At 42.0% G+C, this 19,554-nt stretch overlaps 1 protein-coding gene across 1 annotated transcript in view; it reads right to left on the bottom strand.

The window, feature by feature from the left end:
* PGM5 (phosphoglucomutase 5) overlaps positions 1–19,554 on the bottom strand; it is a 174,866-nt gene that overhangs the window by 16,110 nt on the left and 139,202 nt on the right. The window contains exon 10 of the mRNA XM_059656830.1: positions 9,235–9,369. Within this exon, the coding sequence (XP_059512813.1) occupies positions 9,235–9,369 (135 nt within the window). The remainder of the gene's footprint in view (positions 1–9,234; positions 9,370–19,554) is intronic.

The raw sequence follows: 19,554 nt of genomic DNA, 5'->3' as shown, positions 1-19,554 counted from the left end.
GAGCTCTCACTCTCAGGCCACTGTCCACCAGCTCTCATCACCCCAGGGCCAAATACCAGACAACAAAGGCTGGTCCCTATGTCCCAGAGCCTGCTGAAATTATTCAAACTTACCAGTCGCTTCTTATCCTGCCTCACCCTTTCTTCCCACAGGAACCACATTTCCCCCCACTTCTGCGTCATAAGGGATCCTGGGGCTTCCCTGTGTGGCCCTGCAGGGTATGGTGTGGCCTGTCCCCTCCTCTTGGGAACAGTGAGTAACACGCTATCTTTTCAATGGCAATTGTCTCCTAATTGGTTGGCCTCACTATACTTGAACACTAACAAAACCTACATTCTAAAACCCTCTCATAACCTTATTTACCTCCCAGTCGTCTATCATTAAGTTTGGAAGACAGAGGATACAACCTACCAAGCAATGCCTCACATGATGATTTGTACCAACAAAAAATGCTCAAAGGAAACAAAAAGCCCTCATAAAACAAGAATTTCATAAACTTTTATTGCTTTCCCTCCTGCCCTAAGGTATTCTGGTATGGAGATGATGCTGTTCTGGAGTTTATCACACCTCCCAGGTTTCCTGGGAGGCAAAAACTAAGGATGGGGAACTTCCTCACCTGCATCTTAAGTAGGGTTTCTCATTCCAGAATTAGAGTGTCAAAATTAAAATCAGCCTAGAGCTGGATAACTCAGTTGGTTAGAGGATCATCCCAATACACCAAGGTTGGTGGTTCAATTCCAGGTCAGGGCACATACAAGAATCAACCAATAAATGCATAAATAAGTGGAACAACAAAAATTGATGTCTCTCTCTCTCAAAAAAAAAATCAATTAAAAAATCAGCCAAGAGCAGCAGATAGTGGAGCTAAAACAGCCACATCCTCCCTGGATCCTGTGTTCCCCAGGAAAAAACAGTGAGGCCATGGTAGGGAGCCCAGGCCCTTCCTTCCCTTGTGTTACTTGACTGCATGGCATAGTCCCAAGCCTTCTTCTGAAGATCACAGGCCATCTCCAGATTCACCATCAGTATTCATTCACCAACATACACCATAACTTATGAGCAAGGCAAATGATTTACTATCCGCCAAAGAAGGGCACTGCTTCTAAGAAACATAACTCTCCACCAACTCACGAGCTGGTGTACCTTTGTGCTGGAAGGCATGGAAACTTGGTTGTATTGTGCACCTGTGTTGGAACAAAGAGGATGCTGGGAAAGCCAGATTATGCTGGCCACAACCTGTCAAACCCATTCATCTGGCGAGAGAAGTTATGGCCCATGACCCTCTGTATTTGTGTGATGAAGGCAAATTCATTCATGCTCCCTTTTCAGGCTGAGTAAACAAGATCCAGCAAGACTCTGATTTGTGGACTTAAACAGTGTCAGGTTAACCAGTAGCTAGTTAAGCATGTGCTTTGGACACAGCAAAGCAGAGGCACCAAAATGAATACCATTAAAAGAGGGGGCGGGGGAGAGAATGACATTTTGTAAAATTTCCTTAGATTTATTTTTAAAGCTAGTGTTTTTATTTTGAATACAGGTGGGGAAGTGGGGAGGGGAAATATAATTTTTTCAGAGCTTCAGGTCTCTAAACCTTAATCCACAATTGAGCCAAAGCCAGGATGAAGGCACAACGTTTAGCTCTTCTGCCTCCTAAGGCCACTAGGCTCTTGGGAGAAATTGGCACGGCCAAGATAGTCTTTGAAGATTTGGCATAAAGGTCTCTTTTGTGCATACTTCCAAAAATAGGCACGTATGGTGGGACTGACATGAGTAGTTTAAAGTCACTGTCATCAAGGCACATGCTTTCCCACAAGTCCTAGAATGTCCCTACCCTGAACCAGCACACACTCAGTACCCTGAAGAGAGTTCAGACCCAGCACGGGTCAAAGTCCCACTGTCTTCCACACCCTCAGCAGCCCTGGACTGGGAGAGTCATCAGCCTGTGAAACACCTGCCACATTCCCAGCCCAAGGGAGTATTGCTCTCAGTCCCAGGGAAAGCACCATCCACAGTAACACAGCCTGATCCACATTTCAATATTGAAAGGAGGGAAAGAAGGACTGTTTACCATTTTGATTTTCCAGGGGGTAGTGTACCTAAATGAGTAGAAACAGAAAACCTATACATCTTTGCTTCTTTCTCAACTGTAATTCAGCTCCAAGCTGTACTAAATTCCTTTCTATGCCACTAGAGGGAAATCTAACCCACCTGACCACAACTTGTTTCTTTTTTTTTTTAAAAAGGCTGATGTTATCTTGCTCAGTTCCTTTCCACCCTTGCCCATATTTAAAAATCATCTAAACCTATGTGGTCTAGAAAACCAGCCACCTCAATTGGGCAGGCATCCTCACAGTTGAAATTGTTCTAATAGTCAATCTGAGTCCCTTACAGTTCAGCTTGAGTTTATTTACTGAAATTACATATTCATTAGTTGTGGAGAACAACTGGTCATCTTTCTTGGCCTCATATTAGTTTTTACATTCCTGAAGACCTCAGGCAACGCCTCTCTTAGATGCAAAATGAGCCAGCTATGAACTTGACCATAGCATTTACATCTCAACTCTTTAACCATTTATTTCTTTTCTAAACTCTCTCTATATTACTCCATCCTCCATGATATTTCCAAATTACAGCAACACAGATCAAACTCTGAGAAGTAAAATAAAATGATGTATTTCCTCATGATTGTCCTTGCATATCTGGTTATTAATACATTCCTATGCAGGTTTTTTAAAATAACAACATAATGTTTTTGTTATATATTTATCTAGTATGTTTCCAAAACCATGTATATATGTGTATATATATACACACATATACACATACATACATACTTTTTCATATTGTCATGAAAACTGAATGTCTAAGTGATAGTCTATTTATATGTCACTTCTGAATTCCACTCTGTTTCCAACTATTCTATATCACACATATTATTTCAATTTCTAATTTTATTCTCCTAGTCACTTTAGATGTCCCATTAATTATAAAATATAACCAATATGTATTTAGAACATTATTTTAATCATTTTAAAAGCATATTCACTGATAATTCAAATTAAGGGAGAGAAAACTGGTTGTTTTCAAAACACACTTACCCACACTTATTAAGTGTGGTATAATAAAAAATACATTTGATCTTTGTCTCTAGTTCCTGGCACAGAGCTCCCAAAATCCTTTAAATTTCCCGAGGGATAGGAATGCCTTTTGTTATTCATAATAAGACCCTTTCAACCATATCTAAGATTATGCTCCTGAGGTAACTCTTTGTGGACCCCTACATTGATAGCTATAATCAGAGGAACCAACCAGGAATAAGGGGAAAAGGGCTGGCAGTAGAGTTCATTCACCAATGGTCAATGAATTAATTAATCATTCCTACATAATTAAATCTCTGCTGGGACAGTGGTGGGCCAAGAGAGGGCATGGAAGCTGTAAACACCCTTGCCCCATGCATTTCTTCCACTAGGCTGTTCCTGGGTTGTACCCTTAATAATAAACCACTAGTCATAAGCAAAGAGCTATCCTGGGTTCTGTGAGTTGTTCTAGCAAATTATCAAGCCTAGAACATTGGCTGGAGTGAAGAGGGAAAGGGAATGAGAGGTGGGAGATGAAGTCGGAGGTAGATCCAATGAGCATTTGGGGCCATGGTAAGGGTTTAGGCTCTTTTCTGAGTGAGATGAAGAGCCCTGGATGATGTGAGCTGAGTAATGAGGTGATCTAACATGTCTTAAAAACATCACTCTGGTTGCTGTTCTGAGACTAGGTGTGGATAGGGAGTGGACAAGAGTGGAAGGAAGGAAACCAGTGAAGAGACCAGTGCAATAATGAAAAGGAGAAAAAAGAGGCTTGGCCCTGCATAGAAATGAAGAAATGATGAAGGTGGTGAGAGGAGGTCAGACCTGGTTGTGTTTTTAAGGTCATGTTGGTAGGATCTGCTGTTGAATATGGGGCATGAGAGAAAGAATATTATTCCATGGATGAATTCTAGGTGTTTGGCCAAACCTACTAACAGGATGGAGCCATCAATTACTGAAATGAAGAACTTAAAGAAGCAGGGGGAAGGGGGAAGGGTGAGGATCCTGGGAGACCGACAGGAGTTCAGTTTTGCATACGTCAAGTTAAAGATGCCCAGAAGACATTCAAGTGGAGTCCAATGGACAACTGGAGATGTGAGTCTAGAGCAGTGGTTCTCAACCTTGGCTGCACATTAGAATCACCTGGGAATCTTGTTAAAATCCTGATTTCTGGGCCTCATCCTCCGGAAATTCTGTTTGTTATGGGGTGGAGCCACAACATTAGTAACAAAGAAACAGAATTTCCAGAGGATGAGGCCCAGAAATCAGGATTTTTAAAAAGATTCCCAGGTGATTCTAATGTGCAGCCAAGGTTGAGAACCACTGGTCTAGAGGCCAGTAGCTCATGCATGGAAGGGCACTAAAAACAGGTGTTGCCCTTTTTATGATTTTAAAGAAGTCAAGGTCCTGCTATTAGGGTTTCACAGTTCGTATAACTCTCCGCTATTCAAAGTGTGACTCTTAGACCAGCAACGCAATCTCACCGGAGCATGTGAGAAATGCAGACACTCCGACCTTCCTCAGACTTGAAGTTTTAAGGAAGACTTAAAGTTTAGAGGCCCTTCTCTAATTTGAATCACCTGGGAAGTGCTTTAAAAATACAGGCTCTGCCATAGAACAATAAAATACAATGCCTGGGAGTGGGGCCCAGGCCTGTGTGTTTTTACTAGCCACCCAAATCGTTCTGGTGTACAATCTGGGTTAGAACCACAGATCTAATTCTTCACTCCTGCATGTTCCCTCTGTTCTACATGGCTTATGTTAGTAGTGCTTCTGGAAACCCCTCTCTAAAGAGACGTACAGATCTAAGATAGCACAAAGGCATGTAGCTAGAGTAACCATTTGCCCTGGTTTATTGGGGAGGGTCTTACTATAATTATTAGTGCCCCTTTCACTCTTAAAAGTATCCTGATTTAGATGATAAATGATATGGTCTCCTAACAAAACACAAAATGGCTCTGTACTTTATATTTCTGGGTTATAAAGTCATACTAAGAACAGGTTGGGCAAAATAACAGATGGCCTTTGCTTTGACAGATGAATCCAATATAGAGGGACTCCTGGTACTTAGATATTAGTCCTTAAAGACTTTGATGTGCAGCTTATCAGAAATACACACATCAAGTCCCTCAGTGCAGCGGTTCCCAACCTGTGGGTCGCGACCCCTTTGGCGGTCGAACGACCCTTTCACAGGGGTCGCCTAAGACCATCCTGCATATCAGATATTTACATGACGATTCTTAACAGTAGCAACATTACAGTTATGAAGTAGCAATGAAAATAATTTTATGGTTGGGTCACAACGTGAGGAACTGTATTTAAAGGGCCAGAAGGTTGAGAACCACTGCCTCAGTGGGAAAGAAGGTTGGGAAAATCAGGCTCCTTCCTGATTTAGGGGTGGGGTTGGGTGCAATTATATTCTGCAATTAAAGTACCTAAGCCAACTGTTGATTAGCCAGGAGCTGGTTATCAGTCTGTGATTATCCCAGCCCTTAACAAAACTTCTTCTTCCTTTTCCTTTAGACTCCTTTATTGTTCATTAGCCACTCCACCCACAGGTTGAAAGGGACAAGGAAAGAAGGTGAATATGTTTGTTGACTTAATTAAAACAGATGCTAACAAAGCCAGTTGAAGGGAACTTTCCAGTCTTCTTGCTAAATAGCTTGAATGTAGATGGGCATTGTGTTAGAGGGGATAAAGCATTAAAAAAAAATCTGTTGAATTGGAATGAGATTATTAATTGAATCTCTGCCAGGTACAGAGGTACTTTAACTGGTGTCTGAGTACAGGTGCCAGTGTGGGGTGGGCGAGGTGGCTATTTGTTCTCTGTTTTCTGGGCTGCCAATCAGAAAAAATGAGAAAGGCGGAAGAGGTTTTTCTCTGTGGCTGAGAAAGCAACATAAGCTGGTGTTTCCCTGTCAGGCCCTGGGTCAGTAATAACACTTGCAGCTTCAGGAGAATGCCTTATTTTTTATCTCTGTTAACAGTTAACCAAAGGCCTTTCTTTCCAGAGATCTTGTAAGGCAGAAGCAGATGGTCCTGGAAAGCAATGCTGTTAGGAGGCCCTCCATGGTCCAAGGGCCGCAGTAATTGAGACAGGTGGGCCTACTGAGAGAATCTTCTCCCTTTCCTTAGGGTTATAGATGTAAGGTTTAAAAATATTCAAGTTACATCTTGATTTAAATGTACTAGGCAATAGGGCTTAAGTTGGTGAGTCAGTGATGTGTAGTATTTTAATAAGAAGTTCTACTTTAACATAACATTTTTATCTAGGCCCTATGCTAAATACTGTGAGGCCCACCTACCCAGGTCAGGGAAAACCCTTGCTTATGATTAGAAAGGGAGAGACTATCAGCAATCAGAAGAACAGTATCAAGGAAAGGGTCCCCCAACCATTCAAAATATACAGCAATGGTGACTTTACCCACAGACTGAAGTACATATACTGTAGGGGAGGGGGAAGTTCTCCCTTCTACCCTTCTTGAGTTCTGATGACTCCACTAATAATAGAATTGAAAAAGACCAGATAAACAGAAGAAAAACCAACTTAATGTGTGCATATAGGCGAGCATAAATAATACTCAGAGAAATGATGAACCAGCCCACCTCTGTGTCATTTTTTAGACAAAGAAACAATAAATTTGTGAACATTTGACAGGACAAAGAAACTTAGTTTTGGATGTTCATTTGCAAGGAATCTAAACAGAAAAAAAGGTCTGGGTATTAAATTAGACAAAATAAGCCTCACACAGGCTTCTAGGCTCTAGATTCCTTAACTCTATCGATATGGGTGTCTCTCTTCACCCCCTTGGATCAAGGAGGACACCTTTTACAGGGGAGATTTATTCCCTGCATTCTAGGAGACCAGGGAGGGTCAACATGCCCTTCCTGCACAGGTTGCTGGTCCAGTAACTTTAATTCAAAGTAATCACTATGCCATTGTGGAATATTTGGGGGCAGCCTGCCCCAGGCCCTGAGCATACTTAACACACAGCCCTCCAGCAGCAGGCCCATGGAAGCTTCGGCTTCAAAGGAAGCATTAAAAAAGGGGGCGCCCCTTAGGTTTTGTGAACCATCTCAGAGAGAGACTTGTAGGAGAGCACATTTGCCACCCCAAAATATGTCTCTTTGCATAAGGATTATTTTAGGCTGTTTATTTTTAAGAAATTGCAGACATAGGAAAAGCTCTAAAAACTGAGTGCAAGTTCCCCCGTAGTAAGAGACATGTATAAGGGAAATTTCTATTTGTAGGGATGTCTCCCTCACTTTACTGGAAAGAGGGGGATGACCTTAACTCTAGAAACTCTTATCACTGGAGAGCCAAGGACTGAGATCTGCACAATAACCTTACCCTTGTGTACTCGGCTTTTGTTCTGGTGCCTCCCACAACCCCCCCACCATCAAAATCTTTTGTCTTATAAGCTGGCAACATTATTTAAGGTGGTAGCTTCTGCCATTTCAGAGAGTTACTCAGTTTTCCGGGTCTATCCCATGTATATAGGAGGTCTACACATTATTAAACTAACTTTTTTTTCTCTCTTGCTTATCTGTCTCATGTCAATTTCATTGTTAGAACATCCAGAAAAACTTAGAAGGGTAGAGGAAAATGTGTGTATCGGATTGTTTTCACACATGCCTAATGGCCTCTAGACATTATAAAGATACTCCTGCAGCCAGTGAAGAAGTTAAGTAAAAATAAGCAAATATCATAACCACTTACTACGTGCAAATAGGGAAAAGAATGTTGAGAAAAAATAGCCCTGAGTCTGAGTGACTCAGAGCTGGTGAGGCCAGGAATATCATTCCTCACCCTGTACGAAGCTCTGAACATTCAGGTCTTTGTTTTAATCTTGTTTCCCAAACATGAGATATAGATGAGAGTTTTATATAGGAAGGTAGGGTGAGCCTCCAATTTTTGCATGATTTTGTACTGTCCTGGGTGAAATTTACTCACTAACAAACCATGGTGGCAGAGTGAGACCCATCCCTGCATGGGGAGCCTGTGATCCTGAGGGAGGAGGACTAAGGGCATGATGCTGGCTCTGCCCCTTCATGCTCTCAGTGGCCCTGATAACCACCTCCTAGGCCTCTCCTTCCCCACCTGAGATCATATTACTCCAGAGAGATCTGCTCCTTGCAGGGTCAGGTGTAAGGATCTATGTATGGTACCCTTTTCCCAAAGTTCCTTGAGCCTCTCCAAAGAAAAGTGTCATGAAAAAACCCACTAAAGAAAGAAAACATTCCCTGGCATCTTTTCCATACAGGGAACAGCTATGCCAATTATAACTGGAAATTCTGAGCAACTGTAAAATGAGAAGCAGTGACATTTTCTTTACTTCTCTTCTCCACAAAAGAAGCATTGCAGATGGAGCCAATGTTTTCATCTCAAGAAATTATCAAAGACCTTGCTTCAAAACCCAGGTTGAAGTAAAGACCAAGAGGGAGGGGGCAGCAAACAGTGTAGCTGGAAGTACCCAACATTATAGTGGGTCCTTACTGGTATTAATTAATGTTGCCTGGAGCTTGAATGAATAAGGGAGTGGAATGGCTTATGCTTGTGCTATTTATTCTTTTTCTAAGTGACTTATTAAGGGGGCTTTGCCAAACACTGGTTGGCTTAGCCTTGTTAGTGTCTTCCCTTGACTTTAAATTCAGGCCAGCCATAGTCCCTCCTTGCATGCTAGGCTGGGCAGCAATCTCAGAGAGGAAGCCTAGAGTAGCATCTATATTGGCACTTCAAGGTCATGGTTCAACCCAGAGTTTTCCAAACACCCGAAGACTCATAATTTACATGAGCATAGTCAAGGCTCTGCGTAGTTTGACCAGTTTGACTCTAACTCGAAATTTCCTTATCTATACAAGGTGCCTCTTCCTGATGTCACCCCAATTAACAAAATGCAGAGCAATCAAGAGAGGCAAGTCATTTGAGAAATGCTAGTCTCATAGATGCTGGAGAACAATTGTTCTGTTGCAAACACTGTGATGAATGAATTAAATTTGCTTGTAGTCACTCTAAGTTTGTCCTTCAGCTGGAAGTATCAATATGAAATTTACTTTCCAGAATATAATCATTCCCACTAAAGGCATATAGGAGCTCCCAGAATTTGCCAGAAGCAGTGAAACACACAGTGCTGGGAGCACAGCTCTGTTTTGGTACCTGTGGCTCCTGGTGATGACCGCTGGGATCCCTCTCATAGCTCTCTGCATACAGTCTGATGGTGGCCCGCATGCCACTGGAGGAACTGAGCCGGAAGATGAGCCGTGATGCATCCGAGAAAATGATCCTCAGGCCCTGAGACCAAGAACAGTTAGAATGGATCAGTGAACAGATGAATGCACAGGTAAAAGTAATTAATATCTACTTTGGAGATCTGCATATTTCTATGACCTAAAGATACTCAGGGTCATGACAACTTATAATTGACTCTCAACACTAACCCAAGCGGGAGTATGACGTGAACCTAGCGGCTACTTAAAATTATCCATTAATCTCTTTATTCTATTTATGTTGCCTTGTGGTTAATGCTAGGGGAGGGTCAGGAGCAAAACAGATGCTCAGGTTTCCTTGGTCTTGTGATGTGAGTGGAGGTAATAAGGAGGAAAAGATACTCAATGTCCTGGGGCCAAAGTTCACCCCTTATAAACCTAGATGCAATGGAGTTGAACAATTTATATATTACAGTAAGACAAACTACCCATGTGAGTTAGGCTTTGCTTTAAATTCATCTTTGTTTCTTTCCTTGGTCCCACATTCCTCTGGTAGCAGGGGAACCCTACAATAAAATGCTCAGGGCTAGAGCCCCAGCTGGGTTTTGAGAGCTCCTGTACACATCCCCATTCTCTTGGCTCTCTCCCCCTTCTTACTGGCAAGACCTGACCACCAGGGTGGAGCGGGGACAGAACTGTGCTGCATCTCAGTGCTGCCCAATATTAAATTGGTTTTGGCTCAAAATGTCCCCATTCTCTATGTCTTCCTTATTAGTGGCAAGGATATTTTAAAGATATGACTGTAAAACCATATTGTAACTTCTGCCAAAGGAAATTTGTTTTCTTAAGACAATAGATAAAGTCATTGTTATTAATAATCATGTTGGCAAGAGACAGAGGAAAGAGGAGGGAATAAAATAGTATGTCTGGTCACTTGATACTTCTGAAAAAGTGAAAATCTCAGGTGACTGGTATCAGGCATTTTCCTTAAGAAATTTAAACTTGAAACTTCTCTGGTCTCAAATCTTGCTTGTTAAGAATAATCCATTATTAAAAATATTTCATGCCTGCCCTATATATCCTTTACCTCACCCTCATCTGGTGATATTTATGGGGGGGTGGGGGAGGCACTGTGACTCCATATGAATGTTTTTCTGCTTTTTAAGTCTATAGGCATATTCCAGCCCCTAAACAAAAAGCCTTAAGTCTCTGTTGGAGGAGTTCAAGGTTTGCCACAGTTTGTGCAACAAAAAGGAGCCACCTTCCTTCCTGGCAACTCACTACACCACTCTATGATGCTAGTATTGCAAACAGGATGATATTAGCCAGGATTCATTCACTGGGCAACCATTTTTGAGTGGCCCTTAGGGATCAGGTACAGGACAATGCCTGAGAAGATAAAGATAAAGACACAGTACTTGTTCTCTATAGGCCTAGGGTAGTGATTACAATGAACAGAAACCATTTTCTTAACCACTGTATGCTGCTAGATATGTGAATAGTTAGGAAATTCTAAATGGAGCAAAAGGAACCATTCCTGACTATCCAGAAAGAATGATATATCAAATTATGCTCAAACTGACAACGAAGACCCAAGGGTTTCAAAACTGTATTCCATGATTTTACAAACTCTTCTGAAGCTGTCTGTCTAAGGCTTACTTTCTCACTGTCACTACCTATGGCATGTGTGAGTTCATAATTCATTGTTCAGGACCATGGGTTATCCATAAACTAGTTAAAGCAGTATCTAAGGCTGGAGACCTAAATCACCCACTGCTTTGGATTCCAAATCAATTGAGGCCACCTCTTCTGATGACCTCCCAGAATTAACCCTTTAAGGTAGCTCCCATTACACAATGTACCCCTCAGATTAGTTTATGGCCAGTGGGAGGTATTAAAAAATCCAGATCACAGCAAACCATCAACATGCATTATCTGCTCGTAACTAAGCCTTTTTACAGTGAAATCATTATTTTTTCCTAAGGGCAGCTGTATTATTGGCTGTGCTCACAGAAGACTTGTTAGAATCTACATCTGGTAGCCTGGAATAGATTTTGCACTTGAAAAGATGATGAATGAGTAAATAGCACACACCTACTGGATAGAATCCAACATCTTTTCTCTTTCCTAAGGGACCAACCAGGAGATCTTAATAGAGAATGCATGTTGCTTTGTGAGACCTCCAGGTGAGAAACACAATTCTCCTTCTTCACATGAAATAAAAAATGTTTAGACCCAGCCCAGTTTTGTGCTGCAACAAGTCTAGTTCCATGTCTGTTGAGTGTCACTGTGATGTGTGACTAGTTATATTGGATTGCTTTGGGGTCCGCATGTTCCTTCAATGAATGTAATGAATTTGAATCTTGAACATGAGCCATGCTCTCTCCAGCATATATCTTACCTACTATCAATTAAATTATGAAGTCAAACCTACTTTACTGACCAAGGCTTGTCGAGTTTTTAAACATTCTGTAATTCCAACAAAAGAATAGCAATAATATAATTGTTTTTTTTTTTTTCAATGTTAAACCAGGAATTGGCAATACAGTTTGTTAGCCAAATTTGGCCTGGCACCTGTTTTTGTAAATCAAGTTTTATTGGAACACAGCCATTTCCACTCATTTATGTATTGTCTATGGCTCCTTTTGTGTTACAACCACAGAGCTGAATAGTTATGACAGCTACCATCTGGCCCACAAGGGCTAAAATATTTACTATCTGGCCCTTTAAGAAAATGTTTGCTGACCCCTGGTATGAACCATAAAATTAGCTACAACACAGAATACTTGCCCTTCACTCTCACCCCAGAAAATTGAAAAAAAAAAAAAAAAAAAAGACCATCTACCTTATAAAATCCCAGTAGAGAGAAATTATGAAGACTGTTTTTTAACACTTCTAGTGCCAACCAATATCCTAGGAACTATGCTAAAATTGCCAAGGCATTTTTGCTGATTTTATAGCAATTTAGGAAAAAAATTATGAATCGCAAGTAAATGAAGTTACATATTCAAAAACTTAAGGAAACCTTGACTACATTTGTTTTCATCTTTGACATATATTGTTTGCTGATTGTATTATAAAATACTAGTAGAAAAAAAAATTTGAACAAAACATATAGTGTTAAAATAGAGGGACACCCTTCTCCAATATCTTCTACAAAATCGTCATCTTCACAGCAAGAATTGACATATTTAGCAATATCATCATCACTAATAAAAGCAGACTTAGAACTGGACGCCATTTCAAAGCTTTAGGGCAGGGGTCCTCAAACTTTTTAAACAGGGGGCCAGTTCACTGTCCCTCAGACCGTTGGAGGGCTGGACTATAGTTAAAAAAATAAACTATGAACAAATTCCTATGCACACAGTGGCGGCAAAAACACCCGGCGGGCCGGATAAATGTTTTCGGCAGGCCGCATGTGGCCCACGGGCCGTAGTTTGAGGACCCCTGCTTTAGGGCTACAAAATCTGAGTAAACTTCATAAAATCGTAGTACCTGTAAAAAATTAGGCAGATAAATGCCAGTGGTCAATTTTAGAACTACAAACATTCGGCATCATAAGTAATCTGAACTTAGGTGCCATCTGTCAATAAAGAGTGAACTCCTAGAATCTAATAGTGACACTGCAGGAGGAGTGCGATAGTGCTCCCAGCACTTCTGGCGAAAGACAGGAGGAGCGCAATTGCGCTCCCCGGCACTCTAGGGGTTAAGGGTATCCAATCCATCCATTCCCCCAGATAGTCTACCTAGCCACAGATTTACCTGTATATATATTTGGCACAAATCAATTTACTCCTGACCACCTACTCATGCCACAAATTCACCATTTTATATCCTTTATTTTATTGCAAGGTCCTCAAGGCACCGTGTTATAAAATCCAATTTTGCAAATCACTATAGGAATATTATTGGTGACCATTTGGAACTCCACATGAGACATTACCTCAAGATTCAAGTGCTAGGAAAGCCTTTCCTTCCCTGAGGTACTGGTATTTTTTTTTTTTTTTGGTCTTTCTGACAATAAGAACTTTATAACTAACCATAGCTCCCTTTCCAATGTGGCTGCCAGGACACCTAATGCCAAAGTTGAGGTTCAGCCCAAGTAGATCTTTATGACTTGCATAATTATACATTTTTCTTCTGTTCTCAACTTTCTACACTTATTTATATTTTCCCTAGTCTTGATTTCTGTTTCTTATTTATATGCTAACAACTTCATTATGTGTATTTTTGCAGCCACAAATCCTCTAGAAAAAGCTAGGGCCAGTGCAAATGAATAAAGTAAGTTTCCATCACAGACTTAACTCTTTAAGTGTTGGAATTGCTGAATTACGTCTTCAGAATTGCTGAGTTATGTCTTTGGTCCTTCATTAGCTGATAAGCTCTGGGAGCTCAAAGCCTTCTGTTCCTTACTGACCATTTATCCACATAGCCTAGGCCCGTGGTTGGCAAACTGCGGCTCTCGAGCCACATGTGGCTTTTTGGCCCCTTGACTGAGGCTCTTCCTAAGCCTTAGGAGTACCCTAATTAAGTTAATAACAATGTACCTACCTATATAGTTTAAGTTTAAAAAATTTGGCTCTCAAAAGAAATTTCAATCGTTGTACTGTTGATATTTGGCTCTGTTGACTACTGAGTTTGCTGACCACTGATCTAGGGGACTAATAATGAGGGCCTGACCTAAGACAGCAGAAAGGAAAGGAAAGACTAGATTTCACACACTGTCAGAAGGTAAAATCATGAAGATTTAGTGACATATAAAATAAGTTGAAAGATAAAGAAGGAAAAATGGATGTTTCTCAACTTTCTGATTTAAGAATTGGGCAGACAGCCCTAACCGGTTTGGCTCAGTGGATAGAGCGTCGGCCTGCAGACTGAAGGCCAACACTTGCACACAGTAGGTTTCCCTTAAACACCTGAATAAATGCCATGGTATGTCCAACAACTGGAGGAAGCACCACTGGAAGACCTCCTACATTTAGGAAGGACTCACAGGCCAAATGAAATGTCATCATTATGGCAGCTGTTCCGTATCTACTCATCCTACATTTTCAGGGCAAGAGTCAGTTTTGGCTAAAATCAATAGAGTTGAACATGGTGGGTTCCTGTCCGACCGTGTGTGTGATCTTAGACAAATCATAAGCCATTACTTGCAAACTTTGCTGGACACTGGAATCAGCTGGTATGGGGGGAGGGGGGACGGGGCAGCGGGGGAGACGGGGTGTGGTTCTTTAAAAAATATTGATACCTGGCTTTTACCCCCAGTCACTATGATTTATTTGTATGGAGTGTGATTTTGGGCATCGGGATTGTAAAAGCTCCCCAGTGATTCTGATGTAAATGTGGACACCAGTGTAGTGGCCTCTTTTCTCTGGATCATCTGCTTCATCTATCAAATGACTGGACTATACTAACAGGCCAGCAGAGGACATTTGGTTCAGGCAAACTAGAAAGTCCCGAAGGAGAGAGTGGCCCCAGCCTCATTTTGTGGAACAGCCCATGGTCACCCTATCCAGCACAATAAGGAGGCAGCCGCACCAGAGGGTGAGACAGCAGGCCAACGATAACAACGGCCGCTTACAGCCCACAGCCTCAATGGCCAGCACTAATCGGACTGAAGGACAACAAACTCCATCTAATCAGACTAAGAACACTTACATCCCCCAGCCTCCGCCCCTTGAGGTTTTTGCACATAAAATTCAACCCCAAGGACAGTGGAGGCTGAGTCCTAATCTTCCCCGGTTGTGGCTCCATCCCCCATTCCCTCTAATAAACGTCCCTTCTGCTTGCTCTCTGTGTCTGCCTAAGTCCTTGAGTGACTCCTATCTTACATATGCTACAAGACAGTCTTAAAGAGATTCCTTTCATAGCTAAGGTTTCATGAATATACAACCATTGGACTGGGATCTTAGGAGGGCCATAACATGGGGGGATAATAAAACATCATCTTGCTGAGTTCTGAAAGCCTCCTTTTCATGGCTTGTCAGCAGAAGAATCATTAGTAGTATCTCCTCTTGAGCCATCTCACACTGATTGTTTTTAGCACAATCTCCTAAGAAGTTCTTGAAGCAACTATGAAGAAATCTATGATGCCTTGGTTGCTATAGCAGCTATAGGAGTTGGAATGTCTGCCACAGCTTAAAGGAGGAAAAAGATGCTCTTATCCATCAGAAGAAAATGTTAATTATGGGGTAGAGGTATCCAAAGGGCATTTCAGCTCCTGCCTAGCATTTTTCTTCCCCTTGAGTGCCGGAGTTGTATGCCTCAGTGATGAGGGTGTTGCCCACTTTAGTTTTGTCCAATGAAGAAGGATTTAATGGGCTAGGTGTGCCCTGCAGGTATCTCCACACAAATACCTTCAAACCTGCTTCTAGTTCTCTCTTTAGCATGTATTCTTCTTCCCAAATTTCTTCCTCTTTGTTTTGCTGTTCATAGAGTCAGTTTGGAAATGACATAGGAATAACAATTATAAAACCCAGGCTTGAATTCTGGCTTGGAACTTTTCTAGCCAGTGGCCTTAACACATTGCAGACCAGTAGTTTTATTGCTAGCTTTACCCAGTGGCCAGATAGGTTTCTATTGAATGAGTACAAAAAACATTTTACATAAATGTTAAAGGCACACTTTAAATTAAATACCCATTGCATTTTAAAGTTATTTATTACATGTTCTTACAAGCTAACATCTTTTTAAAGTAAGATACTTTGTAAAACAGTGTAATATGAAGCGAGAATTCTCGTGATCCATCTGCAATGTGTTAATTCACTTAAGCTCTCTAAGCCTTAGTTTCCTAAAAAGAGAGAGAGAGAGAGAGAGAGAGAGAGAGAGAGAGAGAGAGAGAGAGAGAGAAAATGAAAAATAAAATAGCCTGTCTTATTGGGTTGCTGTGAGATCAAATCAGAAAATGTATGCTTTGAAAATTGTAAGTCACTATATAAATATTTTTATTATTATTTTAATGAAAACGGTGCTAGGCTCTAAGTTATCCAACCTTCCAGATTTTGCAAAAGATTGCTAAATAAAACCTAAATGGTGATGGTTTGTGATGCCATGTACATACTTATTTATTTTTAAATTTGGCAGAAATAAGATGAATTTCATTTTAAGAACTTTGCCATGTCCTCTGAAATCATTGCTAAACTCAAGGGGTCTGTTACCATTTATCTTCTCCATACCTTCCACGGAATTGGCTTCTTTGGCAAAAAAAAAAAAAAAAAGTACTCCTTCCAGGTTGGTCAATTTAGACACTTAAGGTCCTGAAGGAAGGACCTTAGAGCCATTCAGGCTACTTCCTCATTTCACTGAAAAGAAAGAACAAATTAAAGAACTTGCTCGAGGTAACTCAACTAGTAAATGGGGGAGCCAGGACTTCAGTCTAGGTCAGCCGTGGGCAAACTACGGCCCGCGGGCAGAATCCGGCTGTTTGAAATGAATAAAACTAAAAAAAAAAAAAAGACCATACCCTTTTATGTAATGATGTTTACTTTGAATTTATATTAGTTCACACAAACACTCCATCCATGCTTTTGTTCCGGCCCTCCGGTCCAGTTTAAGAACCCATTGTGGCCCTCGAGTCAAAAAGTTTGCCCACCCCTGGTCTAGGTCCTCTAGCTGCAGACTCATTATTTTAGGTTGAACCATATGAAACTGCTGATGGTCATACATTGCTTCTCAAGTGTAATAGTTGAACAATATCTCATAGGATTTGTATGGTCCCCAAAACTGGCACAGAGCCTTATGTAAAATATGTATGCATTAAATGTTTGATAAGTACATGTTGATACCTTTTTAAAGCCCTTGTGTAAATCAATGCAGGGAAGTCTGCAAGTTGCTAAATACACACACAGCTGCCAGATGTTCTTCTGGAGACTACAGGACATGTTGCAGCCAGGCAAGGAAGGAGGAACTGTACATTACCAACAGTTACTTGGCAGCATTATACCTCATCAAATACTGACTTAGGATGATTTCCAGAGGGAAATGGCATATGGCCCTGACATCTGGTACAATGTCACACAGTCAGTTGGCCACACCAGGCATATAAACCTGGAGACAGGACAGGCTTGCAAGAGAAAGACCCCGTGAGCCTAACTCTGATGTTATCTCCCACAGGAAATCCCAATGATTTATCTGGAAAGCTTCAAGGTGAAAATATTGCTGTGTAACATCTGCACCATATTTTTGGAGACAAAAAACACAGTTTATATAGCAGGAGATTTGGATTGGAGAGCCATATCTCTCCATGAAAAAATTACTTAGAATTACCCATTTTTGTTTGTTTAAGTCATAGTTAGCTGTGAGCATGAGTTCAAAAGTGGCTAGAAGGGCAGCAGCTAGTCCATACCATGCCTTTGTATAAATTACAAACAGGTGGACAAATTATAGAAAAGCATCCTTCCTCTTTGCTGGCTTACTTTCCACTTTCCCTCCCCTATTAGGCCATATCTTTGTACAGTTCACTGCTATAATGCCATACTTAGCTGCACTACTCTTGGAAGCAATTTTGATTTACCCAACCAGCACTTGTGGAAGCCAACAATTGCAAACAATTATCTGAGGGAAATCAAGGTCAAATGGCTTCTTCAGCCCACTTTTAAAACATCCATCCTGCAAAAAACCATATTAGGTGATGAGAGGGTTACTTGGAGAGTGAAGACTTGTAGTTATTTATCACTCAGATTCCAACTATCAGATTTGGAACAATGCACCTAGATCATATACATTCCATTTCCCCATGGCTTTGGCCAAAAAATGACGGCTGGTCTCCTGTTCACTCAATACCAGCCCCAGTTCTGAGACACTCTAGATTCAGACACTTTCCCCAGACAACAGGGGTAGTTTTCTCCCTTAGTCCTTGTGATCCTTTACAGCTTTTTCCTATCATATTTATGTTTCCTGGTAAGGGTCACCCACCAGACTATGCACAGACATTGGTATTTCAGTAGGAATAAATGTGATACCACTCCAGAATGTTTACACATCTTAGCAGGATTCTACTCCCAACACTTTAGAAGATAGTCCTAAAGCAATCAGCTTATGTCAAGAGAAGGTAATCTATCCTATCTAATAATAGACAAATATGGTAATTAACTGTACCTTCGACACGCTTCCCATTGGCTAATCAGGGCGATATGCAAATTAACTGTCAACCAAGATGGCGGCCGGCAGCCAGGCAGCTGAAGCGAATAGGAGGCTTGTTTGCTCCAGTGACAGAGGAAGCCAAGGTTCCCCGCCTGCCACCGCCCAGCTCTGAGCTGCACTCTAAGCAACTATGTTGCAATTATAGAAGCGAAACAATCCCCAGAAACCTGCTTTCAGCCAGCTGGGCCTCAGAGCTGGAGTTGCAACAGAGTTTCAATTATAGAAGCTAAACAAAGCCCAGATACATGCTTTCAGCAGCAGAAGCCTCAGAGCTGGAGCCAAGCCTCAGAGCTAAAGCCGGCTCCCAGCTCCAGTGACAGCCATAGAAGGTAAATAAATCCCAGAATAAAAAAAAAAAAGAAATAAAGGAGAGAGGTTGGGAGCTTCAGTCACCCACCAGCCTGAAAACGGTCCTCAGCCCCTCACCCAGACTGGCCAGGCACCCCAGTGGGGACCCCCACCCTGAAGGGGGTGTGACCAGCTGCAAACAGCCATCAGCCCCTCATCCAGGCTGGCCAGGCACCCAAGCGGGACCCCCACTCTGATCCGGGACACCCTCAGGGCAAACCAACCAGCCCTCACCCATGCACCAGGCCTCTATCCTATATAGTAAGAGGGTAATATGAAAACTGACCCTAACAGCAGAAGGACTGGGAATGACTGGTCACTATGACACACACTGACCACCAGGGGGCAGACGCTCAATGCAGGAGCTGCCCTCTGGTGGTCAGGGCGCTCTCACATGGGAGGAGCTCTGCTCAGCCAGAAGCCAGGCTGATGGCTGCCAGTACAGCGGTGGTGGTGGGAGCATCTCCCGCCTCCTCAGCAGCGCTAAGAATGTCCGACTGCAGTTTAGGCCTGCTCCCGCTGGCAAGTGGACATCCCCCGAGGGCTCCCGAGCTGTCAGAGGGATGTCTGACTGCCATCTTAGGCCCAATCCCCCGGGGAACAGGCCTAAGCCAGCAGGTGGTCATCCCCTGAGGGGTCCCAGATTGCGAGAGGGCACAGGCTGGGCTGAGGGACCCCCCCCCAAGTGCACAAATTTTTGTGCACCGGGCCTCTAGTCCTATCTAATAAAAGAGAAACATGGTAATTAGCGTACCTCTGCTACCCTTCCCATTGGCTAATC

The sequence above is a fragment of the Myotis daubentonii genome, chromosome 11, assembly GCF_963259705.1.
Source record: "Myotis daubentonii chromosome 11, mMyoDau2.1, whole genome shotgun sequence".
In the NCBI taxonomy this organism is placed as follows: domain Eukaryota; kingdom Metazoa; phylum Chordata; class Mammalia; order Chiroptera; family Vespertilionidae; genus Myotis; species Myotis daubentonii.
Note: the sequence above shows the minus strand (reverse complement) of the source record. Positions and strands in the feature narration are given on the sequence as shown.